Source organism: Helianthus annuus, chromosome 8 (assembly GCF_002127325.2).
Source record: "Helianthus annuus cultivar XRQ/B chromosome 8, HanXRQr2.0-SUNRISE, whole genome shotgun sequence".
NCBI lineage: Eukaryota > Viridiplantae > Streptophyta > Magnoliopsida > Asterales > Asteraceae > Helianthus > Helianthus annuus.
Genome location: NC_035440.2, coordinates 102,172,240 through 102,198,912, shown reverse-complemented (window position 1 = coordinate 102,198,912; position 26,673 = coordinate 102,172,240). Strand labels below are relative to the sequence as shown.

At 34.3% G+C, this 26,673-nt stretch overlaps 2 protein-coding genes and 1 long non-coding RNA gene across 33 annotated transcripts; 1 reads left to right on the top strand and 2 right to left on the bottom strand.

The window, feature by feature from the left end:
• Positions 1-1,051: 1,051 nt before the first annotated feature.
• Positions 1,052-5,541, bottom strand: LOC110871397. Of its 13 annotated transcripts, XR_004864039.1 has the most exons (12): positions 5,435-5,541; positions 4,924-5,109; positions 4,694-4,767; positions 4,446-4,558; positions 4,250-4,325; positions 3,970-4,027; positions 3,508-3,809; positions 3,364-3,410; positions 2,581-3,213; positions 2,361-2,468; positions 1,926-2,223; positions 1,054-1,838 (listed from the first exon to the last, which is right to left on the bottom strand). It is a non-coding gene; the product is annotated as an uncharacterized LOC110871397 (long non-coding RNA). The 13 variants fall into 13 exon arrangements; XR_004864036.1 differs by adding an exon at positions 5,212-5,282 and having other exon boundaries at positions 1,052-1,838; positions 2,581-3,809; positions 5,435-5,538; XR_004864038.1 differs by having other exon boundaries at positions 1,053-1,838; positions 2,581-3,410.
• Positions 5,542-9,002: 3,461 nt separating this feature from the next.
• Positions 9,003-13,355, bottom strand: LOC110873554 (kaempferol 3-O-beta-D-galactosyltransferase). The gene is made up of 2 exons (XM_022122494.2): positions 12,804-13,355; positions 9,003-10,038 (listed from the first exon to the last, which is right to left on the bottom strand). Exons 1-2 carry the CDS (start codon positions 13,273-13,275, stop codon positions 9,155-9,157), a joined length of 1,356 nt encoding a protein of 451 aa, XP_021978186.1. The 5' UTR covers positions 13,276-13,355; the 3' UTR covers positions 9,003-9,154.
• A 3,517-nt stretch (positions 13,356-16,872) lies between these two features.
• LOC110873555 (myosin tail region-interacting protein MTI1) lies at positions 16,873-21,257 on the top strand. 19 transcript variants are annotated; one of them, XR_004864026.1, is made up of 11 exons: positions 16,996-17,264; positions 17,603-17,640; positions 17,845-17,958; positions 18,052-18,184; positions 18,271-18,333; positions 18,691-19,156; positions 19,238-19,264; positions 19,862-19,945; positions 20,013-20,392; positions 20,524-20,646; positions 20,794-21,257. XR_004864026.1 is itself a non-coding variant. In XM_035975842.1 (10 exons), the coding sequence occupies exons 3-9, from the start codon at positions 17,889-17,891 to the stop codon at positions 20,643-20,645; spliced, it is 816 nt and encodes a 271-aa protein (XP_035831735.1). In that variant the 5' UTR covers positions 17,122-17,264; positions 17,603-17,640; positions 17,845-17,888; the 3' UTR covers position 20,646; positions 20,794-21,257. The 19 variants fall into 19 exon arrangements, 14 of the variants coding, with proteins under 14 accessions (XP_035831727.1, XP_035831733.1, XP_035831731.1 ...); XR_004864027.1 differs by having other exon boundaries at positions 16,966-17,640; positions 18,701-18,841; XR_004864028.1 differs by having other exon boundaries at positions 16,967-17,640; positions 18,691-18,747; positions 20,013-20,241.
• Positions 21,258-26,673: the final 5,416 nt, after the last annotated feature.

The window sequence follows — 26,673 nt, the reverse complement described above, 5'->3', positions numbered from 1 at the left end:
GACCCGTTTTAACGAACCCATTTTGACCCGTTTCATACGCCCAGATCTCTATATTGGATTAATCGATTAAAAGTTGACCCATAAAAATAGTAACATGTCAAAACAGATTCGAGTTAAAGCATATTTTATAAAAACATGTCCAATTGTTTAGTCTCATCTCATTCTATTCGGTGCATGAACGGAAAATTAATAAAAAATGGATAAAAACAAATGAAAAAGAGAAATTATTTTAGAGGGCTTAATACATAAAAATATGAATATCCATCTGAATTATAAATGTTTAACATTATTCTTACAATTGTGTGATGTTGAAGTCAAAGTGTAGAAACATTACTTTCACTAAACCAAAATGGAACCGATTAAAAATTTAAGGATGCTTTCATGTGGACGAATAACTTTAATTTTAACTACACAAATATCACCTCTTACTTTGCACATGGCAAACTAATAATGTGACTTTTAAATTAGTTACCCTTAACTTTCAAACTAAATTTGTGTATAGCTTGCCTTTGTGTCATGAAAACATGGTACATGCTCAAAACATTTAACACCTTCCGGTCACTTCGTATGCTTTTAAGCCTTTAGATAGTTTCTTGTTTTAGAGACTTAAATTTTGACCGAACTGTAGATTACAAGCACCTCTTATGCTTTCAAGCCTTACGTTGAAGTGATGAAAAACAATACAAAATGTTCCCCTAAATATAATATCGAAATTTAAATTATAAAAAATAATAAATATGTCTAAAAATGATAACCGGTCCTTAAGAATAAAAATCATTTTATTACAGTAGAAATAAGAGTAGTAATCAGCCAAACACCAATAGGTTGGTATCCATTGGAAGATTAATAGATGCATTCAGTTTTGCATCCAAAACTTAGGCAAGATCAACATGACATCATCGAAAATAATAATAAGTATATTAGCCGGTTTAATGCTTACAACATTATCCACTTTACGAACTTCCTGCAAGAAGTGACATGACAACAAAACTTTTAAACACATTAAAAGAAGATAATTGAGATATATTTCCTTTTTTAAACAGCCAACAAATCAAATTTTAATAAAAAACATATTAGCATTGCGTTAATCCACATCCAAAAACAACCAGACAACAAACTACATCATAGACCTAAAAAAATTATAACGAAATTTCGCCAGTTTTCCCATGATAAACCAACGGCTTTTGACTGATGTTTAACCCATAGGTACGCTAAAACTCTAATTTCCTACTTTAAACTCTCCACCTTATGTTGTTTACAGGTTAAGATAACATTGTTTTGACTTAGCCAAATGCACCACATGACCGTTAGAATAATGGAGTAGACGACCTTTCTCCACTTCATAGAGCCTCTCGCTTGCTTATAAAACTTCAACAGGTCCTCGAATCCAAAGAAAAAGAAGCCATAAAGCCTGAACCATGTATTAATAAAGTCCCAGATAGTTTGCGCCATCCCACACGATACTAAAAGATGTTCTGCAGGCTTCTCATGCTCCACAAAAGCTGCACATAATAGACCCAATACTGACACATCGTCTTGCCGGATTTGTACTCGTAGGCAAGTGATCCAACCCCAACCTCCACGCTAAAAAAATGACTTTAAGCGATACCCAATTGTTCCATTCAAAGACCGTGCCATGCTCTGAAGAAGATATTGAATTCATTTGAAGTTCTTTAGCAAAAATACACCAGATGCATCCGAACTCCAGACCCATATGTCGACGACAAATCTGTCTGGTAATATGGATAACAATGTTGTTATCTCGTCTAGTTCAGTTACCCTCCTAGTTCAGTTACCCTCCTAGAATGTGGATGGTTGTTGAGCCCGGTCTTCTTATTCTAGAAGTAGATTCCTTGTATTAAACAAAAGCAATAATCTACTTAAAATTGAACATTCACCCCATGAGAGAGTGAGATGATGACTACCTTACACAACATCTACTCCAAAACCTTTAAATCGTTCATGTAGTTGTCTCCATTGGAAGTGCTACCTAAAGAATGGATCAAATTTATCACATGTTATTGAACTAATAAAACAAATATTAAAAGTTCAAAATTCAAATTACAAAAGCAAAAAAAAAAAAAGTGGCAGAAGCTAAGACGTTCCCTGAGCCCTCATGCCACATGAACATGCAACATTTTGCACTTGCTTAACACTAATCTCCTCAAATTTTATAAACTTATCATCACCAAACATCTTAAATTCACGTGATAGAACCTGCAACTGTAGTTCAAACATGAAATTAATAAAAAAATTACCGAAAAATAACTTGCACGGATTCATGTGATGTGACTTGCAGCCAATGACATGCTGAATAATATAGCCCCACATAATTGTTATTTAATCTGGTAAACAACTACCTTAGGCCGAAGGCAATGAGAAGAAGTGTAGAGTGATAGAACTATCACTAAGTACCTGATAAGACCTTTATCCACTAACTTATTTCCTCCTAGAATAACTGAATCCTGCTATATTATAGAATCAAACAATTGATATAATAGGAAAAAAAAAACATTATCCTTTAAATGAGAAACCAAATTATAATAACTCGGCTCGACGATGATAAACATGATTTCATACCATTTTTACTCAATTCTACAGTCATTGTATATCAGCGTTGAATCCTTGACAACATTTCGCGATCTTTTATCATCGGTTGCCAACATTCCGCGATCTTTTATTATCAGTTGCCACAACTACCAGAGGACCAACGTTCAATTTAGCAACCAAAGTTGGATAATAATTACCTTATCAACATATAACTCCTTGTAAATTTGAAATGATTTTCAAAACAATTTAACAGATGAGTGTGTCATTAGCCAACTCAACTGATCTTTTCAAATTGAATAACTAACATAATTCCAGCCTAATTCAAGCATTCAATGGCAACGCAGCCACAGCTGATTAAATAGTCTGAATTGAAATTGAAATAAACCTTAACCACAACGAAACCGATTTTATCTTTTGTAAAACACACATGTATGCGAAATACTAAATACCCGAGATGAGAAACATTTAAGGGGGGCCCATTGAGGATTAGAACCTTCTTTATCGAACGCATCATTGAGCAAGCTAAGATTAAAGCAATAGTAACTCTTCACTATCGTCAGCGTTTTTCATGCAATCTTCGTCTCTCAATGATTCTTGTGCATCCACTGATTTAATCTCTGCTGAGCTCGTAATAGTTAAGAGATAATATTTTAGAGTTGATGGCTGCACATTAAAAAAGGATCAGATACAGGAGACTAAAAATTGTGTTCAACATAACACTTTTTAACAAAGTGGAAATCAAAGATGTGTTCAACTTGTTTAATTGTGTTATCATTCTACTTTTCTCAAACAAAAATTTAGTATCTTTCCAACCTTCGTTTTGATCTTTTTCGAGGACTAAACTCATCATCACCATCTTCCTGGTAAGAAACATATTGTTTTTGTTGATCCTCTCTGATTGACACTATTACCACCAAAATTACATATGACCATAACGAAAAAGATTTATGTATGCACCATTACTATCGCCACTTTGATCGAAATGGACATGAAACCATATGCACATTGCTTTCTTGCATTGGACCTAAATCCCTACTGACCGTTGTTAACCACCACTATCTTGAGATCATCTGTTAAACAATTCATACTATACTAATTTGTTAAAAAATGCAATACTAAAGCAAAACATCAATTAGACAATCAAAAGCACATAAACAATTAATATTCCTTAAACAAAAATGTATTACTATTACACAAATCCTATCAAACCTCTTATAGACATTTCATCGAACACCTGGTATGCCAAACATCGATATTCACTGCAAAAAGATCAAAAACATATCAGATTCGTTTCAGTTGATCATACGAAAAAAAGATAACCATTGCATAGAAAACATGGACTTCACAAGAGATTTAAAACTCTTCACGCACTCATACATGATCATAGCACTTTGCATCTTAGTAAACCTAAAAACATACCACCACTCCTTCTTAAATCATCATCATTCTTAGACAATACGAACCATAGCCACCTAACCTGCACATTGAAATCACCTCTGTTGTTACCAAACCACTTCAGCAAGTTCCCTTCTTGTAAAGGATAATACAACATAACATTATAATTCAATCACATAAAATTAAGCAGGTAGCAATATCCACAACAACACATTCCAATTAGAGAGCAGTGACCCTAAATTACTTATATTAAAAAAAACAAAACACACAAATTAATAGTAAATAGCAGTGGAATTCACAATACCTTTACGGCTACTGCTTTGGCTTTGATGACGCCTGGCTGCATTGTCTCCAAAGAAATGCTCATTTAAACTGGACACCTTCAATTAACCAACCAAAAACACCAATTCATAAAAATTCGTAACAAAACCATTAACAATAACCTAATCAATGTACTCCCAAAACCTAACTCACCAAAAAAAAAAAAAAAAAAAACTAACCGAATCAAAACAGTGAGTATTCTGGGACTGTCTCCGGTGATCATCTCACATAATTGAAATATGAATCACAATTTTCATGACGTATGATCGGAAATTATGGAGTTCTTACAGATCTGAAACACAAAGAACATTTTTAAAACCCTAAGCGATGAACATATTTGAACAAATGAACCAAAGATTTTTTTAAACCATAAACGATGAATAATGAACAGTAAATCAAGTTTTTACAAATTGTTAAAAAAACTTACGTTGATGAGATCAGATAAGAAGAACATGGTGGCGAGAGTGTTGTGCGATGGTGGATGGTATTGGCTAGATGAATCTAGAACGAAGAAGAAGAAAGATGGTGGTTAAATGCATCAATAAACTACTGGTGTTGCATCAACAAACCACCGGTGTTGCCCGATTAATTTTATATAATTAAATGTATTTCATTAACGGTATTCTATAAAATGTAGGAAAAAAGACAATGAGATACCTTTAATTTCCGCCTAGATCTTCATCTCCCTAAGTGTTAGAATAATCTTGAAACCTTGAACCATCTGATCCAAAGCTTTTGTATCATCCGACACCCTTAACAATTCACCTTTCTTCTTCGGCAACTTCAAGCGAAACCCTAAATAACATCCAAATCCAGCCGTCACCCAAGCACACCTTCATTCTTCTGCGTTCAAATCAACAAACAACACCAACAATAAAAAAAAAACCCTACCTTGATTAAAAAAATGTTGAATCGTAGTGTGACAAAGATGAAACTGAATCAGACCTAATCAAACAAAACCGAGCCATCGAATTAGGTTGTTTATCACAAAAGATGAGATAAAACCCAATACAATGCTTCAAGCACAGAAAAACTTGATTAAGAATCAGATTAGATGTAACCGAACGAATCAGGGATGAATGATAGAAGAATCATAAGAAATTGAACGAAATCATTGATGAAAGATATAAGAAATGATAAGAAAATAAGAATAGATTCATTGACTTACCAGATGCTAATGAAATCGAAAGAGATGGTGGTAGATCTGCTTATCGGCGATGAACAAAATTAGGGTTTTGTAGGCTTGAATGAAAGCGTGAATGAGAAGAATGATGCATTTGAGAGATTTAGGCTAATTAGATAGTTTTTATACCCGGGTCCAAAAAACGGGTATGGATATACCACACGGGATCCATAAAAAACTAACAATTATCCACCATTTTCCCTCCAAAAATCACAATTGGTTGCACCACAACATGACGTGTGTCTCAAACCTTATTCATATCTAATTTAACTTATAATAAAAAACTCCAAATAATGACACATGTCATTCTCTCCTTCAACCTCATAAATTTTATATATGTTTGTTTAATAAATTTCTTTTAATATTAATCTTTATCTAAAATTAATAAATAACTTTAATTTTGCAATTTAGACCCTTTGTTTTTTACTTTTAACCCAAAGTTTTTCATCTTTTCCAATTTAATCCCAACTCTTTTTTATTTTCAATTTTGGTCCACCATACTTTTCATCTTTCCCAAGTTTTTCGTTTCGTTCTGAATTTTTTGAGTAAACGCACCGCAAAGTGCGTGTGGGGTTCAACATTTTTTCGTATTATTTTTTCCCGTTTGACTGGCCCGTCGCGTCACATCTATTTTTCTGCTTTTGACAAGTTCGTCCAACACGCGGGTCCTGGATGGACTTAGTTATTTTTTCTATGTTTTACGTTTCGGTTTAATTTCTTAGCAACGAACGTGCGTGATTCAAAGATTTTACGTCTGCTTTTCTCTCGGCGTTATTTTTTCCCGTTTTTATTTATTTTGTTTTTACGAGCTTTTCCGGTGTTGGTGGTCACTGACAATGGTATAGTATTGCTACTACTTAACACAGTTTTATGACAACCGCTACAACGCAGGGGCTTAATACTAGTATTATATATATAGATAGTGAAAAAAAAAGAATTTCCCTAGCCTCATTTATAATGTCAAACATTACGGCCAAGATTGAGACCATAAGATATTATCGTTGAAATCATAGGATATTATATTATTATGTTAGAAATTCGATGTAATGCCGATTTTCTCAAACAAAATCGTAAAATGAAAAGATCAAAATCAGACTCTTTACTATTAAGCTAAACGGCTCAAGTTTATTAATATTACTAGATTATAACCCCGTGTATTACACGGGGTTGAATAAATAAATTTTATATACTAAATAATAAAAATAATATATCTTTAAAAACCTTGTATGGGTTGAATAAATATAATTTTATATATTAAATAATAAAAAGTTATATATATAAGAACCATATTATACGGGTTGAATAAATGTAATTTTATATACCAAATAAAAAAGTTATATCTTTAAAACCACGTGTATTACACGGGTTGAATAAATGTAATATTGTTTACCAAATAATAAAATAATACATCTTTAAAAAACCTCATTTATAACACGGGTTGAATAAATGTTATTTTATATACCAAATAATAAAAAAATTACATCTTTAAAAATATACGTATTACACGGTTTGAATAAATGTAATTTTCTATACTAAATAATAAAAAATATATATCCTTAAAAAACCCCGTGTATTGTACGAATTAAATAAATCTAATTTTATATATCAAATAATAAAAAGTTATATCTTAAAAATCTAATTTTATATATCAAATAATAAAAAGTTATATCTTAAAAAACATCATGTATTACATGGGTCGAGTAAATGTAATTTTGTATAGTGAAAATAAAAATATTTAATATATTAATACAAGTTTATCTTTAAAAATATGCGCATTACACGGTTTGAATAAATGTAATTTTCTGTACTAAATAATAAAAAATACATATCCTTAAAAAAACCCGTGTATTGTACAAATTGAATAAATCTAATTTTATATATCAAATAATAAAAAGTTATATCTTAAAAACCTCATGTATTACATGGGTCGAGTAAATGTAATTTTGTATAGTGAATTAAAAATATTTAATATATTAATACAGAGTTTGATTTTCGTGATAAAAATAGATTATTCTGTTGCAATATTTGTTAACGAAGTCTCAATAAATTTAACCCTTTATTTAAACAAAACGTTCAAATATAATTAATTGAAATAAATAATATTATAAATGAGAAGGAGATTAAACTAAATAATAATTATCCATAAGCTATTAAGCTAATAATATTTAGTAGGAGAATTATCTATAATATTAGATATTAAAATAAATAATATTTAGTAGGATGGTTATCTATAATTAATTAGAAAAGATTAAACTAAATTTATAATTATCTATAAGAGATTCGCTAATATGATGACAAATGTCCCTAAAATGGTTTTTTTATTATATAGTATAGATATAGATTTGCAGGTTACAAAATATATAAATATAAATTTATAATATAATTTATAATATAATTATAACTAGGTTATAACCCCGTGTGTTACACGGGTTGAATAAATAAATTTTATATACTAAATAATAAAACAATATATCTTTAAAAACCTTCTTTATTGCACGAGTTGAATAAATATAATTTTATATATTAAATAATAAAAGTTATATTTATAAGAACAATATTGTACAGGTTGAGTAAATGTAATTTTATATACCAAATAAAAAAGTTATATTTTTAAAACCACGTGTATTACACGAGTTGAATAAATATAATATTGTTTACCAAATAATAAAATAATACATCTTTAAAAAACCTTATTTATTACACGGGTTGAATAAATGTAATTTTATGTACTAAATAATAAAAAAATTACATCTTTAAAAATATGCGTATTACACGGCTTGAATAAATGTAATTTTCTGTACTAAATAATAAAAAATATATATATCCTTAAAAAACCTCGTCTATTGTATGAATTGAATAAATCTAATTTTATACATCAAATAATAAAATTACGATTTTGGCCCCCGTGGTTATATCACTTTTACCCGTTTAGCCCAAAAAAGATTTTTTTTTAATATTTAAACCCCCCAACGTCTTTTTTCTAACATTTTTGGCTCCTAACGTCTTTTTTTAACCCTTTTGGCCCCTAACATTTGATGGATGAGGTTAGTGTTAGGGGCCAAAAGGGTTAGAAAAGAAGACGTTGAGGGATTAGATGTTAAAAAAAATCATTTTTGGGCTAAAAGTGTTAGGGGCCAAAAGGGTTAGAAAAGAAGACGTTGAGTGCTTAGATGTTAAAAAAATCATTTTTGGGCTAAAAGGGTAAAAGTGATAAAAATACGTCTTTTTTTAACCCTTTTGGCCCATAACATTTAATGGATGGGGTTAGTGTTAGGGGTCAAAAGAATTAGAAAAAAAAGTTGGGGGCTCAGATATTAAAAAAATCTTCTTTTGGGTTAAAAGGGTAAAAATGATATAACCACAGGGGCCAAAATCGTATTTTGTCTCTAAATAATATTATAAAGGAGAAAAAGATTAAACTAAATAATAATTATCCATAAGATATTAATTTAAATAATATTTAATAAAAGGGTTATCTATAATTAATTAGAAAATATTAAATTAAAATAATAATTATCTATAAGAGATGCTCTAATATGATGACAAGTGTCTTCAAAGTGGTTTCTTTTATTATATAGTATAGATTATTCCGATTCACCCAATACATTACATTTCAAACTCAGATTTCTTGTTAAAGATTGGAAGCACAACATTAAGAAAATAACTATGAAATACAGATAAAGTTCAAAGGTTTGGATCGAGGTGTTAGGCGGAACCAGAGATCACCACCTCCACCAAAGACTTGAAATTTTGAGTAGAAGTCCCACTTGGTGCAACAGCCTTGTGAGCAAGATGTTTCAATGATTCAATTCTCTCGGCGGGGCCTTTGGATGACGAGAGAAGTTGTTCCAAAGCACGACGAGCAGCATGTTTAGTGAAAATCCCGCCTTCAATTCGCAATCCGATCCCCCAAACTCTCTCAATCATCCAAGCATTTAAATGTTGATCCCCCAAAATTGGCCTACATATCATTGGGACACCTGCTGCGATACTCTCTGCCACGGAGTTCCATCCACTGTGTGTTACAAACACCCCTATTGCAACATGATTCAAGACCTCTTCTTGTGGCGCCCACGGTACAACTTTCCCCATCCCATTAGCGCTTACTCTCTCCAAGAAACCTTCAGGGAAATGCTTATTCGAATCTTTTCTTATCGCCCAGAGAAATGTGGTTTTGGTCTCTTCGAGTGCTTGAGCCAACTCAACCAGTTCGCGAGGTGGAGGCGTGAAAGCCGACCCGAAGCAAATGTAGGCAACCGCTCTTGTCTTTTGATTATCCAACCATGAAATGCAAGAAAATTCATCAACTTTTAGTGGTGTTTTTTCTTTGGATATGAGATTTGAGGGACCAATGTGGAGGAAATTGTTCAACTTTGAAGAGAGGTTTTTGGCTAGATCCGGGTCTAGTTCTTGGAAACAATTTACGGGAACAGCACTCGCCCTACTTAGGTTTCTCCCCATCTTATGTAGCATGATTGCGAACGGTGATTGCAAGTCTCCAAAGACGACTTCGCTTGGTAAGTCGCCTAGTCGGACCACTTTGAGCCCCGGGATCAAGTCGGTTATTTCATCATCTGGTCCTTTAGAGCCTGCGAACAACATATATATATATAATGCAGATCACGTACTAAACTAGCATATACCTATAACATTTTTTTTTGTGTCAAGAGAGACTTAGGATCCCCATTGGAAATGGTGAGTCGTGACACGGCGTCAGTCCTTGTATTTCAATGAGATGTGAGTTCTGGAAAATATATAGTTATGTATAGAGTAAACTGCCAAAATGGTCACCAAGGTTTGGTCACTTTAACTCAAAACTCAAATGTTTTGAATCTGAATCCCCGTGGTTTCAATTTTGTTGTAATTTTCATCCAAAAACAAAATCTGGTCAAATTTTTTCAGTTAACATCCAGCCTTTTCAGTTAAAATCTGGTTAGATTTTTTTAAATTGTTATAATAAAACGTTAAAAAACCATTTTGCCCTTCATTAAAATGGAGGAAAAAGAAAAAAATTTAGATGTTAACTGAAAAAATCTGATCGTATTTTGATTTTGGATGGAAATGAAAACAAAATTGAAACCACAGGGACCTAAATTCAAAAGATTTGAGTTTTGGACTAAAGTGACAAAAGAGACCAAACCTCAGTGACCATTTTATCAGTTTACTCTTAGGGTGGTGGGGGCGTTCGCGGTAACCCCTTGCGGGGAGTGGATCCGCCGATTAGGGGAGACACCGCCATCAAGGCGGTGAGGTAGAGAGAGGGAGGAAAGCGGTGGGGCTTCACCGAAGAGAGGGGGAGGAGAGAGGGAGGAGAGAGGATGAGTGGACCAATCAAAACTTTTCTTTTTTTTTTTTTTTAATAAAAACCAAGTCACCTAAGAGGGGAGTGCCGCCATCAATTTAGGGTGTTAGGCGAGTTTAAGAGGGGAGTTGACGTGGCACACGAGGATTGGTTGGGCGTAAGAGAGGGACTTACCTCTTAGATGAGCACCCCTTACACCCTTATATAAAACAACTAAAATATATGTATGTGTATACACACACTTCTTAGAGCATCTCCAACATCAAACCTAAAAAAACTTCATCTTAAGGATGTCCGATTGGAGTTCAAATAAACTTAAGAAAACCTCTATTTTTTCTCCAACAACAAGCTTTCATAATTAGCCATGTCACACCTCATTTTTTATTTAAAAAAAATATTGAAATAATAGTATTTGTGTGAGAGGGGTCCCACCGCCACCCAATCCAACCAAGTCCTTGGATACAAACCTCAACTCAGCGGACCTCCAATCGGATGACCCCTCCACTGGTGCTCAAGTCTGCCATCTTGGTATGTATATGTGGACACCTCCGACTCATACCGTTGGAGATGCTCTTAATATTATAATAATATGTAGAGGGTGTTTAGGGTTAAGTTTTGAAAATAAATTATGTGTTTTGAATAATCAGAATCAGATAATCAACTGTAACAAAACGTGATGTTGAAAGATAGTGTTTGGATTTGATTATATTGCTTGATATCACAATAATCAATTATTTGAGTGTTTGGCAAATATATATTTAAAAAAATAAACAAGTGAAAATCATTTTCTAAACGCAAATAATCAATTTTTGGAAAACTGCGTTTTGTTGCAGTAGGGGGGAGCTGCTTTTGGAAAACTGCGTTTTGTAACTTTCTAAACGCAAATAATCATTTTTTTTAATTTTTTTTTACCCAAACACTCAGAAATGATTATTTACAATTTCAAAACTCAATAATTTAAAAATCTCCTTCAAAACTCAACCCCAAACACCCTTGTAATGTGTGTATATTTTTTAGTTAGTAAACAAAAATTTGAAATATTTAGAACGATTATTTTTTAATTAGTAAACCAAAATCTGAATATTAAGAAAAAATATATATTTTAAAGCATGACATTAAGATATTTACTTTTTGTTTTTATTTTTTGACATGGTTTTGTTTTTATTTAATTTAATTAATCTTGATGGAAATAATCAGCGACGAAGCTTGATCAAAAGTTGCGGATGGACGGAAAGTTATTGGACCAAATTTTTTTGCTATCGCTATGTTTCGGGTTATATGTTCGGGTCGGATATTCGATTCGGGTCGGGTCAAACAATTATAACTCCAAATAAAACTATATAATTTTCATTCATTCAAATGAGACTCTTTTACTCATAAAAATGTTATATATTGTTTAACAAAAATAAAGACCAAATTTTTATAATGACAACTAAGCCCAACGATCTTTAAGATAAATGGTAAGTACCTTTAAGACAAAAAAGAACCCTCAACTTTGATTTATATATAAAGTAGTAACAAACTTTACTTAAACTTTAGGCCGTTCACATTTTTTTAACTCAAAACGAAAATATGTATAAATACTTTTTTACAATAAACTTGCTAGGGATAGGGGAATTTTAGGCAAAATAATTGGCGGGGGCAGACTTATATAATTTTAAAATTTTCCGACGAAAAAACGAAAATATTACACTTCTAACCAAAAAATTCGGGGGGACGGGTGCACCGCTAGTCCCTTAAAAGCTATGCCACTAGACATAATTTTGTAAGAAATGGGTTTACGAAATAAGTGTTATCAAGTACGATGGTACAACATGATGTGACAAAAAGTGCATCCGTCATTTCAAACAACGGCGGTTCCTCCATTTGAAATGACGGATTAGCCAGATCCGCTACTAGATACACTTAATTTTTTCTAAATCCAGCAAAGCATACACTGATTTTTTTGGATACCTCTTAATATTTCTTCTAGATCCGTCAGCGGATCCGAAGAGTATGATTAAAGGAAGTGTTGCGGTTTTAAAAATACTTTTATGTTAGGAAATGACATACCAGTTTTTTGCCTAATGAGATCAGTGTAAAAATGTGCAGCCAAAGAACAAGTTCCGGCACTCCAATAGGCGACCCATGGAATATTCATTTCCTCAGCCATGTCAGCAGCAAACCAGAAGAAAGCATGGACAACCAGACAAGTAATCTTCAACCCGGTATCCTTCTCCGCCACTCGAACAGCCCTCCTCAACTCTTCCTCTGCCCCAGGGAGATACAGGTTAATAGCATCTAGAGGACTTCCAACAAAAACATCATTGTTGGGTAAGCCATCAGATACATCATACGGTAATATGTTGTCGCAACTGAGTTCAGCGAACAAAGCGCGGTTAGACTTTGCAGTGTTGAAGAATGAGAACACCACTGTTGGGGCCGCGGAAGCCAGGCGACGAGCGAGTTTTAGTTGGCTAGAAGGGTGTGAGGCAAAAGGGAATGCAAAAACTGCAACATGTTTTTCCCTTATGTTGCTAGCCATTTGTAAGTTTTGAATTTTGAATGATTTATACAGTACATAATGTACTTATAACACCACCATTTAAAAGTTGAAAGAAGAAGTTGGTAGGCATGGATGAGTTTTAAACACGTCATGCTGAAAATAAACTGAAAACCAGAATCAATTAGGTTGAATAATAGGCGGACTTACGGAGAGGGTTGGGTGGACGGACGCTTTCCTTGAAAAAAAGAATTTATTGTATTTTATAAGGCAAAATTTCAATAGCACCCCTTGAAAATCTGATTAAACCATTTGTTTCCACTCCTTAAAAATAATTCATGGGTTTATCACCTTATTTGTACGCATTTATAAAGTTCACGGACTCAACTGCACTCCACTCCTTAAAAATAATTCCTGGGTTTATCAGTATTTGTACACATTTATAATGTTCTCGGACTCAACTGCACTAGAAAGTTGATTTATTTAGGGATTAACTTTGTACAATAGTAGCCAAGTTTCAAGAGTGTTCTAATTAGGTCACTCATAATTTTTTTTGTTCTAATTAGGTGATTCAAGTTTCATTTAATGTTTCAATCCTAGATAGTTTACCTAAATAGAAGGTCATCCATCCTAAATGGCATTTATTTAGGTTTTTTATTTAAAAAATTTGTTGACATATCACATAAGTGCCAAATAGATTAGAAAAAAAATGTGAAATAGGTTTAAAATTTTTTTTAAAAATTGTAGAAAAGTTTAAAACATGCGAAAAAATTAAAAAATGTGATTTTTTTTTGTTTCAAAATCTCAAAAAAGTTATAAAAGAAGATAAACAACTAACGATAAAATTTCAAGTTTAGCCATTCTCCCACTACAAAAATGTGATTTTTTTTTTCAAAATCTACAAAAAGTTCTTGATTCGCCATCGTTGAAGCTTTTCTCTCTACGCAAATCGCCGAAACTCAGCCCTAACGAGATCTGAATCTAGTTCGAAACACAAACCGGCAGTGTGATTAAAGTAGAATCTCTTACGAATGGAGGGTAGGGTTTACAATTGTTATAGTTGATTGTTTTGGGTTTTGATATGTTTATAATTTATTATATTTGTTTGATTTGATTTGATTTACGATTTGTAATATTTGATACTTTTGGGTTTTGATTTTGTTTTGATTTATTATATTTCTTTTATTTGATTCCATGTCATCATGTTTTAAAAAAAAGTTAAATAAATGTCATTGACCTGCTATTCAGGTAAAATATCTAGCATTAGAACACCAAAATAAAGTAGAATAATCTAATTGGAACAATAAATTTTATTAGTAACCTAATTGAACACTCCTAAAACTAAGTGAATGCAAAAACTGCAACATGTTTTTCCCTTATGTTGCTAGCCATTTGTAAGTTTTGAATTTTGAATGATTTATACAGTACATAATGTACTTATAACACCACCATTTAAAAGTTGAAAGAAAAGTTGGTAACTGGCATGGATGAGTTTTAAACACGTCATGCTGAAAATAAACTGAAAACTAGAATCAATTAGGTTGAATAATAGGCGGGCTTACGGAGAGGGTTGGGTGGACGGACGCTTTCCTTGAAAAAAAGAATTTATTGTATTTTATAAGGCAAAATTTCAATAGCACCCCTTGAAAATCTGATTAAACCATTTGTTTCCACTCCTTAAAAATAATTCATGGGTTTATCACCTTATTTGTACGCATTTATAAAGTTCACGGACTCAACTGCACTCCACTCCTTAAAAATAATTCATGGGTTTATCAGTATTTGTACACATTTATAATGTTCTCGGACTCAACTGCACTAGAAAGTTGATTTATTTAGGGATTAACTTTGTACAATAGTAGCCAAGTTTCAAGAGTGTTCTAATTAGGTCACTCATAATTTTTTTTGTTCTAATTAGGTGATTCAAGTTTCATTTAATGTTTCAATCCTAGATAGTTTACCTAAATAGAAGGTCATCCATCCTAAATGGCATTTATTTAGGTTTTTTATTTAAAAAATTTGTTGACATATCACATAAGTGCCAAATAGATTAGAAAAAAAAATATGAAATAGGTTTAATTTTTTTTTTAAAAATTGTAGAAAAGTTTAAAACATGCGAAAAAATTAAAAAATGTGATTTTTTTTTTGTTTCAAAATCTCAAAAAAGTTATAAAAGAAGATAAACAACTAACGATAAAATTTCATGTTTAGCCATTCTCCCACTACAAAAATGTGATTTTTTTTTTTCAAAATCTACAAAAAGTTCTTGATTCGCCATCGTTGAAGCTTTTCTCCTACGCAAATCGCCGAAACTCAGCCCTAACGAGATCTGAATCTAGTTCGAAACACAAACCGGCAGTGTGATTAAAGTAGAATCTCTTACGAATGGAGGGTAGGGTTTACAATTGTTATAGTTGATTGTTTTGGGTTTTGATATGTTTATAATTTATTATATTTGTTTGATTTGATTTGATTTACGATTTGTAATATTTGATTCTTTTGGGTTTTGATTTATTATATTTCTTTTATTTGATTCCATGTCATCATGTTTTAAAAAAAAAGTTAAATAAATGTCATTGACCTGCTATTCAGGTAAAATATCTAGCATTAGAACACCAAAATAAAGTAGAATAATCTAATTGGAACAATAAATTTTATTAGTAACCTAATTGGAACACTTCTAAAACTAAGTGAATGCAAAAACTGCAACATGTTTTTCCCTTATGTTGCTAGCCATTTGTAAGTTTTGAATTTTGAATGATTTATACAGTACATAATGTACTTATAACACCACCATTTAAAAGTTGAAAGAAAAGTTGGTAATTGGCATGGATGAGTTTTAAACACGTCATGCTGAAAATAAACTGAAAACTAGAATCAATTAGGTTGAATAATAGGCGGACTTACGGAGAGGGTTGGGTGGACGGACGCTTTCCTTGAAAAAAAGAATTTATTGTATTTTATAAGGCAAAATTTCAATAGCACCCTTTGAAAATCTGATTAAACCATTTGTTTCCACTCCTTAAAAATAATTCATGGGTTTATCACCTTATTTGTACGCATTTATAAAGTTCACGGACTCAACTGCACTCCACTCCTTAAAAATAATTCCTGGGTTTATCAGTATTTGTACACATTTATAATGTTCTCGGACTCAACTGCACTAGAAAGTTGATTTATTTAGGGATTAACTTTGTACAATAGTAGCCAAGTTTCAAGAGTGTTCTAATTAGGTCACTCATAATTTTTTTTGTTCTAATTAGGTGATTCAAGTTACATTTAATGTTTCAATTCTAGATAGTTTACCTAAATAGAAGGTCATCCATCCTAAATGGCATTTATTTAGGTTTTTTATTTAAAAAATTTGTTGACATATCACATAAGTGCCAAATAGATTAGAAAAAAAAATGTGAAATAGGTTTAAAAAAATTTTTAAAAATTGTAGAAAAGATAAAAAAATGCGAAAAAATTAAAAAATGTGATTTTTTTTTTGTTTCAAAATCTCAAAAAAGTTATAAAAGAAGATAAACAACTAACGATAAAATTTCAAGTTTAGACATTCTCCCACTACAAAAATGTGATTTTTTTTTCAAAATCTACAAAAAGTTCTTGATTCGCCATCGTTGAAGCTTTTCTCTCTACGCAAATCGCCGAAACTCAGCCCTAACGAGATCTGAATCTAGTTCGAAACACAAACCGGCAGTGTGATTAAAGTAGAATCTCTTACGAATGGAGGGTAGGGTTTACAATTGTTATAGTTGATTGTTTTGGCGAAGTGATGATAAGTTTCCTCTCATCTATACGACATCCTCCATCTCCAAACACCACATCCACTTCGCCGGTCACCCACCCTCATCACTTATCAGTCGCCACCACTCACACGACCCATCTCCGTCGCCGGTCACCCACTACCGTACTCCTTCTCCACCCTGAACCCCAATCGCCGTCGGACACCTCTTCTGCCGCACACAGTCATCATCACCGGCAGGTCGCCGCCCTGAATCACCACCCTTCTACGTCGCCGTCATCAGGTATGTCTCCGTCTCTTCTTTCTCTCTCTACCGATGTTCCGAGACACCCATCGTCCTTGCTCCTGTGACAACACAAAACCACCCACACACCCAATTTTACCGATTTCATCCCTGTCGCTACCCCGAACCTTCCGAATTCTGCAATTTGTTTAACCTAACCAAGGATAAATTAGAATTACATCATAGAAATAATGGTTAAATATTGGATATTGGATGGTTTGCTATACTGGTTTCAATCTGAAACGAACATGATTAAGGTGAAATTGCATTACACTGAATGGGTTTTGAGTTGCATCTAATCTGGTCATTTAATTTTAATTGACTGTGGACACCTTCAGTTCATTGAAGTAGGCTTGCGTACCACTACTCGTTTAAGGTATGTATCCTATTTCACTTTGTTCATATGTGGCGAATTGAAGCGAAACAGGTCCAAATTTTTCCGGACATGTTTGAATACGATTATTTATGTGTATGTTTATGTTTGCATAAAGGAATTGATTTTTATATTTATAGTTATACAAGGTCCTGTTTTCTCAATCTGTGTTGAATCATGATGATGTGTTTGTCTTGGACACTAAAGATAAGATCTTTCAATTTAACGGAGCAAATTCAAATATTCAAGAAATGGCTAAGGCTTTGGAAGTTATACAGTTCTTGAAGGATAAATATCATGAGGGGACATGCAATGTTGGGGGTTTGGCTTTTTCCGATTGATACTGATACTAATATATGCGTAGTTTTTTTTTTTTTGTGTTAATTGTTATTTATATGTTATTGAACGTTTTAGACGATGGAAAACTACAAGCCGAGGGAGACTCGAGTGAATTTTGGGTTATTTTTGGCGGGTTTGCTCCTATTGGCAAAAGGGTTCTAAGTGATGATGATGTCATCCCCAAAAGGACGCCTGGCAAACTTTATAGGTATGAACATATTTTTGTTAGTTCAAGATTATATTTATTTTTGTGTGTTTGAACACGAAATTTGTATATATATTTTCTGTAAATAGGGTGGATTAAGCTCCACTTATAAAAGCTACATTGCGACAACCTTTCCAATTTACAGTGTTCAGGTAGCATCTTCACTACTAAACTTGTTATGTAATTTCTAATAATTTCATGTTTCTAACAACTAGACATATAATTTGTTATCTTTTCAAGAATGTTTGATGTATTAGTTAATATACGTATCTTAAATTTTTGATGTGACTAACGGATTCTGGTAATCTGGCGGGTATTACCTAATACCAACTTCATCCCAAATTCATGATTTTTTTTAACTAATCTTATATCCGTTCCTATACCAAAATACCCGTCCCAAACATTTCGAAATTTGGGTATCACGTCATCATTTTCCTTCGCTACGTACACCTGTGTGTTAACAAGCTTAATATGCTGAAAGTTTTACCTAACTTGACTATAATTCTCAGCATATTTCAGTTCTCAAGTCAAGACAAATCAACCAACCACTCACCAAGCCAGTCAAGGTGGTTCAACTCCTGCTGCAACCCATCAACCTATAAATTTACAAGACCCAAATGTGATTGTCACAATTTTCATCAATCATGGATCGTTTTTCGGGTTTGTTAACCACAATATTCCTAGCGATTACGGTTTTCACTGTGTCGGGTCAGATTAGCACTCCATGCACGGTGTCAATGATTGCTAGCTTCACCCCGTGTGTGAATTACATCACGGGGAGTAGCGCAAACGGGGGATCACCAACCGCAAGTTATTGTAAAGGGGTTGAATCCCTTATGACTACGAGCATGGACTGCACATGTGTTATCGTTACTGGAAACGTTCCGTTTTCACTACCGAGCCCAATTAACCACCCGTTGGCTATTACACTCCCTAAAGCGTCCAACTCGAAAAGCGTACCGTTCCAATGCAAATGTAATGGCTTTCAAGAGTTCCTTTCATTTGTTTTGTTATTTTTTATTAAATTCTCACTTTTTTTACTTGGTTGGTTTGCAGCTACCGGTGTTCCTCTGCCTCCTGCAGGTAAAGTTTTGCTCAAAACGGGTCGATTAGTATAATGTGTTATCTAGAAAGTGGGTAGATGAACGGGTCTGGTTGGTTGCGTAACGGATTAAATGGGTAACTTGTGGTACGGGATACCAAAGAGTCAAGTTGGGTTGGCCTGTCAAGAATATTTGTCCATTTTCTTATAGTTTTATAAGTAAATGATGAATAGAATAAGACTGTAAAAGTACATTGCTAAATATAGTGATACAGTTTTGATAATTGAAGTGATTCAGGAGGTTTTAAAGCCTTTGAAAAAAATTTGGATGACTTTTGACCCGTTTTAGGTAAATGAGCCAAAATAGGCACCTCTATTTTGAAAACGAAACGAATAAAGTGTGTCAGGCAGGTCAAACGGGTCGCAAGTCATCAAACGCGTATTCAAATGTTTACGACTTTTTATATCGTAACATTAAAACTTCATAAAAAGTGTCAAGCAGGTCAAACGGGTTGATACTCGAATGCTTTCAACCTCCTAAATAGTTAAATTAAAAACTATAAAAATGGACAAATATCATTAGGTCACACCATAATCATGAAACTCGAAAACCGATCGGTTAACCGACTTAATGACAGGTCCTGCATTATTCGTTCCTCCGCCGCCGCCCAAAGTTCTTCCACCTGCCGCTGATTCTCCAGACCTGCCACCAAGCCCTAGCGGTACGAACCATAAATTTATATAAACCATATTACTTTACAAAGATTTTGAAACCCTAAATGTTTTCAGGTTCCATGGCAGCAACACCAACGCCATCTGAAAAGAGCCAAGACGACTTGCATGAGCCAGACCCACGTGAGTCCAAACCGGTGGCGCCTGATGCATCAGCACCGACTCCAACTGCTCCCCAAGGCCCACCGGTTGGTTCAGGCATCAGACCAGTGCTTACACCAGCAACATCAACTTCAAACCAGTTGCATTGTTCACCGCCAATTGTGTTGCTACTTGATAATACAATGTACGTGAATGTTGGAAGTTAAAAGGCCGAGCAGACCATTCGTATTTTGGAAGTTAAAAGGGTTAAAACCCTAAATATTTTAGGAAACGTCACTTTGTTTGGGAAGTACCCGAGCCGTCCCCAAGCATATGTAGAAGTCCCCAATATCCGGGTACGTTTGGGAGCCGTCCCCGACCCGTTTCCGTCCCCGGGACGGGTACCCGACGTAAAATGGCGTCCCCGTGCTTGATAGTATGTAATAGTTTACTTGTTTCTAATAGGTTTTTGTATTCTTGCATGTAGCTGCTACAAGGGGAGGGGAGCAGAATTTTAACAACATTTTTTTTGCACATGTAAGATTTAGAGAAGTGAGGATGTACTTGACTCTATGTGAACTCAGGAAGATAAAAAGATTAAAAGTTTGAGGTAAGTTATTAATTTTAAAATGCTTGAGTTTTATTTTATTTTTCCAACTCGTTAGCCTGCTCTTAACGTATGAAATATAATCTTAAAACTCGTTTTTATTCGACATGTAGAAACTCATATGAAGTAAAATTGTGTTTTCTTATACAGAAATTGAAGAAGGCAGGTCGAAAGCCACCTGTTGAAGCCTTACAAAGGATTAAAGAAGGCATGTTCTTTTTGGCATCTTTTTTTATATGTTTGGATTCCTCTGTTAGAAAATTGTGTGTACTAAACGGGCCTAGATCGACTGTTTGATGCTTAATGGGTTGGTTAAATGACGCCGGATATTTCTGGGTGATGCTTGATGAGTACAACCGGTCATTTGGGTCGGGTCGGGTATACGATGCTAGATCTTTCAAGTTGATGCTTGATGTGTAAAACTGGTCATCTGGGGCGGTTCGGGTTCGTTATATGACGCTGGATCTTTTCGGTTAGATTTATTATTCTTCCGAATTGATTAGTTGCTCTTGAATATCAAATTTGATGTTTTATTATTTCATTCAACTTTTAGGTTAATTCAGTTGTGTAGCCATTTTAATCAACATGTGGGCTTCAGCTGTGATTTTTGGGAATGAGCTGTGGTTCAAAATAGACGTTATAACTAATCTGATGTTAGTCGAGACACCCGCCGCAACGCGCGGGCATTCCCACTAGTATATATATATATATATATATATATATATATATATATATATATATATATATATATATTTTAGAGAATCCATCAAAGTGTATATATAATGTGTTATATGTATGTATTTAGATTCATTAGGATAATCTAAATAATACACAAGTGACACCAAGAGAATACTTGAAAAATAACAAGTATAAATACACATAAAAACATATACACAATATCCTCAACCTACTACTGAAAAATGATAAATTAACGGATTAAACGGACGAACGAACAATACAGACGACGAAATCAAGAATAACAAGAATAAATATTCCTAAGAAATAAATATATTTCAATCGACCAAAAATAATGACACATAAACAAAACGGTCGAAAAAGGAATGTATAACATCCGACGATGACAAAATGGGCGTATCGTCATCGCGTGAAACTACTATGACATTTGGACGTCTCTTCGGCGTGGAAATATACCTACAAAGCGACTACGACGACACATCTACAAATAAGGCATTTTTAGACGTTTAACGGATACTTATAAATATCATCGATAACAAAATCCGGAAAGTTGAAAAATACAAAATTACTAAGTAACCTTATAAGGAGAATGAACAAGTTTACAAAACCTATACTTAGTAAATTTGTATAAAAAGACAAGATTATTAATGGACTCACAAAACTGATGATGGGCTAGGCCCAAATTCCTTAAAAGCATGGGAAAGGGCCCAATGACAAAATATATGGGCCAAGGCCCCATGACATTAATACGTGGGCAAGGGGCCAATGACATAAAAACGTGGGTTAAGCCCAATGACATTAAAACGTGGGCAAAGGTCCAATGACATTAAGACGTGGGTTAAGCCCAATGACATAGAAACATGGGTTAAGCCCAATGACATAGAAACGTGGGTTAAACCCAATGACATATAAACGTGGGTTAAGCCCAATGACATAGAAATGTGGGTTAAACCCGATAATATAGAAATGTGGGGCTAAGCCTAATGACATAGAAATGTGGGATATGTCCAATGACATGGGTTAGGCCCAATGACATGGGTTCTGCCCAATGACATGCATGCAAAGTACGAGGGCATGTGAAGGGCGAAGTCTATTCATACATGATTCAATACTTACAAAATATATGTATACACTTATGAAATAAATACATATAACAATCGAACGAACAAACTACCAACACTCTAAAATACAAAGTTGTTCCAAATATGAAAAGTGAAAACATAATAAGAATTCAAGATGAACAACTTATACGAGGTCCGATAAGACCTAGTGTCTAATAAAGTTAGTACACATGTAGGTCACTCACACGTACGGATGCTCAGTTACGGTATTACAATACATAGAATGCAAACTTGTGAGTTCATGTCCCTCCTTTCAATGATTTCAATGTTTTGTATAAAAACAGTCGAGGGGAAATACATGTTAAAACTATGGGTATGTTAGCTATGGGTTTAGATGATAACATGATCAATGTACGTAAGTAGGATGATGACATTGTAACCATTAATCACTTAGTGACCAAGGTGTAGATTTATAGAGCTTGAGACGCACTCCACTCCTGGTTGGTGCCATAGGAGTGCTTTTGTGATCCCAGAAATGTCAAAGTTGTCTCGGTTTGGTTACGTACTTATGCTACATAATGTCAGTGTCTTCGCGGCACTCTAATAGATCCTTAAACTCCATGAATGCGAATAACATACCATGATTACATTACAAGAATACAAAGATTTCATATGATAACAATAACTGCATGAACTCGCTCAACTTTTGTTGACTTTTTAAAACTACATGTATTTCAGGAAACATGTCTTGAGCCGGTGATACACTACGGGAACAGGAAAGTTAATGACAACGTTAGCCGCTTTTGGAGGATTTGTCTTTTATATCCCAACTTCGTATGGGTATATAGGGGATAAAACCTCACTAAGTCTTATGTCAAAAACGAATCTTTTGTTATGTGTAAAATAACTTATAACTATACTATGTTTAACGTTGTAAACATTGTTGAAACTTGGAAACTATGTTGGAAAACTTGTAATCTTTTGTTGAAATCAATATATCTACGACATCGTTGTTAGTTTATATGTTTACACATTTGGATGCAATGATTACTTTTCTTACGTCACACACAATACGCTTCCGCTACTAGCAGGGTGTGACAGATTGGTATCAGAGCTCCGATTGTAGTGAACCGGGGAGAAACTTTTACAAAGTTTGGTCTACAATCACTATGGGCTCTCACATGAAAAAAAGTTGATAACATTACAAAAATGATTTCAGAAATATGACAAAATGACAACAGGTTTCCATTGTGTCACAATAAGACAAAGATCTATCACGTGAGCTCAGCCATAAGTGGCGAACAAGGATTAATACATGGTTAGTCTATAAAGAATAAACTCGAAACATTAGGAATTACATGTGAAACACGAGAACAAAAACATCACGCGATTTAGTGATTATATATATATATATATAATGTATTTATATATGTGTTGTACGAAATATTTTGCCAAGAACGAAATACCTTCTACGAGTTCTATTATTACACTTGACTCATGCGATGAGAATAATGACCTCGCGTTTGTTATGAAGCTTATTGATGTGCACAAAATGCAACATATAAATTACATCAAATGAGGCATAAAACTAACCCTTTTTAGTACTAATGTTGGAAAAAGTGTGTTTTTGTCTTCCTTTTGTATTTTCAGGAATAAGTGAGCTCAAATGAACAAAAGAAGCAAAAAAAGTAGCTAAATCTAACATAACTACAAGAAAAGGAACAAACGTGGCATGCCCGACCCCCCGACAACATCTTCCCAAGCAAAACAAGAGAACAGAAGGCTGAACACGCCCCGTGCTCAATGAGCACGGGGGCGTGCCCAAGTATCAGCAGAAAAGACAAAGTTGTAGAAGCTTCTATCGCCCACCACGGGGTCGTGCTCAGCGGACAAGGGGCCGTGGTAACCTCTAAGATTCCCAGAATCTAGGGAAATCTTGATAGTACAGACACGCTTCTGCACACGGGGTCGTGCTCAGCGGACACGAGGGCGTGGTCAACTAATGCAGACAAACTGCAATTAATGAAGAAAGAGAAGGAGGATGGACACGGGGCCGTGCCCAATGGACACGGGGCCGTGCCCGAGCTGCTGTTCAGGCTATAAATAGGGGTGCTTGGCTCATTTGCAAACCATCCCTTGGCACACCACCTCTCTCACGCTTCACACTTCACCCACCACCCACCACCATCACAACACCATCATCCACCACCATCATCCATTGTCCATCATAGAGTGTGTGAGTCGTCTGGTGATCCAAGATTGATCATAAGAGTTCTTGACAATCAAAGGCCATGTTTGCCTAAGTCTCTTACTTCACTTGGTGAAGACAAGTGTTTAGTGTAATACTTTTTATTTTTAATCTTTTCGCACTTTTTATTTGGTTATGTATTAATGACTTTAATAACTAGTTTCTTATGTTGAAGGTGATTCTTCCTCGTCGTTTGTCCGTGGTGTCTTGGCATTATTTTACTGTCTAAATAAAATAAAAGATTTTCACCATTCATATCTCCACGGTCTATATGGAGATATGTTGGCTACCTAGTCGGGGGTTAAGGGAACGGTTTGGTAAGAGTCTTGCCATTGTTTAGTGTATAGATCCTGCAAAGGACCTGGGTCAAATTTAGTAGGAGCTCCTTCAATACCCACCGGTATTGGATGGCGGGGGTCCAAACTCTTTGATCCCCTCATAAGTAAGCTACTATTAAAACTTTAACCCGGCTACTTAGGACTGTATCCCTGCTGACTCAGACTACTTAGCCGAGGGTAACATCACCTTCAAAAGAGGGGCCTACCACATTATGCATTAATAACTTAATTAATTATCTTTCAATAATCTGACCCTTTAGGATTGTATCCTTGCTGACTCAAACTACTGGGTTGAAGGTAACGTCACCGAGGGGCCTACTACAATAACTAAGATAATCTCTTAAAAAAATGCAAAAGTGCGGAAATAATCAAAGGTTACACTACACACGAGTCGGATCCAAGTGATTCATCTTGTCTATTTGTTTTTACTTTTATTTTTCAGCATTTAAGTTAGTTTTATTTTTCTTGTTTAAAAACCTTTTTCTAACTTTTTGATTTGATTAGACGTTGAGGATAAACCGATACTAAAAGCTCTTGTGTCCTTGGACGACCTCGGTATCTTACCAACACTATACTACATCCACGATGGGTGCACTTGCCCATATGTGTGTTTAGTGTTAGTAAATATCGTGTTTTATAAATTTAAAACTTGGCTAAAAAGTGTAAAAGGGCTTAAAATGTGACAACTCGTACTTTAGACCTACAATGTGACGTTACGTACTTATGTGAAGCTATATGATTGACTTGATGAATGATATGTTTGATGCATGCTTGGTGTAAATGTATGTATGCATGTTATGTGAATGTTACACGAACCAAACGCACAACATATGCTCAACCGCATAAGCCCACTTTGGGCCGTACCACTTATACTCGGATCATGAACAACCCATGAAGGGGTTTCGGCCCACTCCCTTTATGCGAATAACAATTAGAGTATAGGGTATACACCTTATTGTTACAACACACTCCACACACACAAAACCCTAGCTCCCTCTTCTCTCCTTCGAAGCCGACGGCACCAAGATTACTCGGTGGATCAATTCTTGTTCACCCTCTTTCATATCGGTTAGTAGCTTGTTATTGTTTTCTTGTTGAATGACTATATGTTCCATGCTTAAATCAACCGATTAGAATTGGATAGGTGTTGTTCTTGTAAATGGTATTGCATGATAATAAGCTAGAACCGAATTGATGTTAGTAGGTGGCTATGTCTTGTTGTCGGATGGATTGGTGTGATGATTTAAGTTCTAAATGAATGTAATCGGTTATGTTGTTGTTGTGTTCGGCTCTCATGAATGTATTGAATAATGGTTCACACTAATCGGATGTGTCATATTAATCGAATGGTATTTGATGCTTGTTAAATTATTGCTAATGTTAATGGAAATCGGCTTGTACGGGTGTTTTGAGAGAATGTTCATGTTAATCGGATGTTAGGTCTTTGATTCGAGTGTTAGTATTGATCGGTTATGAGGTTGTTATGTTTAATTCGATTGAATGTATTAGGATGTGTTCTTGAACTATGATGAATTGCACGTCACAAAGCTTGTTTGAATCGGTTTAGGGTTCTTATGAGTTAGTCTATAATTGCATTGTTTGATCGATAATGGTTTGGCCTTGAAATTGTTAAGATGTTAATTGATAGAATGTAAAGTTGGAAACTGATAAATTGATAGATGTTGTA

Excerpts from the sequence above, each read along its gene's own strand:
- LOC110873554 (XM_022122494.2), bottom strand. The coding sequence starts at position 13,275 with ATGGCTAGCAACATAAGGGAAAAACATGTTGCAGTTTTTGCATTCCCT. Across the intron at positions 10,039-12,803 it reads TCTCATTAGGCAAAAAACTG|GCTCTAAAGGACCAGATGAT; the intron begins GTATGTCATTTC and ends TGTTGTTCGCAG.
- LOC110873555 (XM_035975831.1), top strand. The coding sequence starts at position 17,012 with ATGATAAGTTTCCTCTCATCTATACGACATCCTCCATCTCCAAACACC. Across the intron at positions 17,265-17,844 it reads TTCTACGTCGCCGTCATCAG|ATAAGATCTTTCAATTTAAC; the intron begins GTATGTCTCCGT and ends TGGACACTAAAG. Across the intron at positions 20,242-20,523 it reads TTGCTACTTGATAATACAAT|CTGCTACAAGGGGAGGGGAG; the intron begins GTACGTGAATGT and ends TCTTGCATGTAG.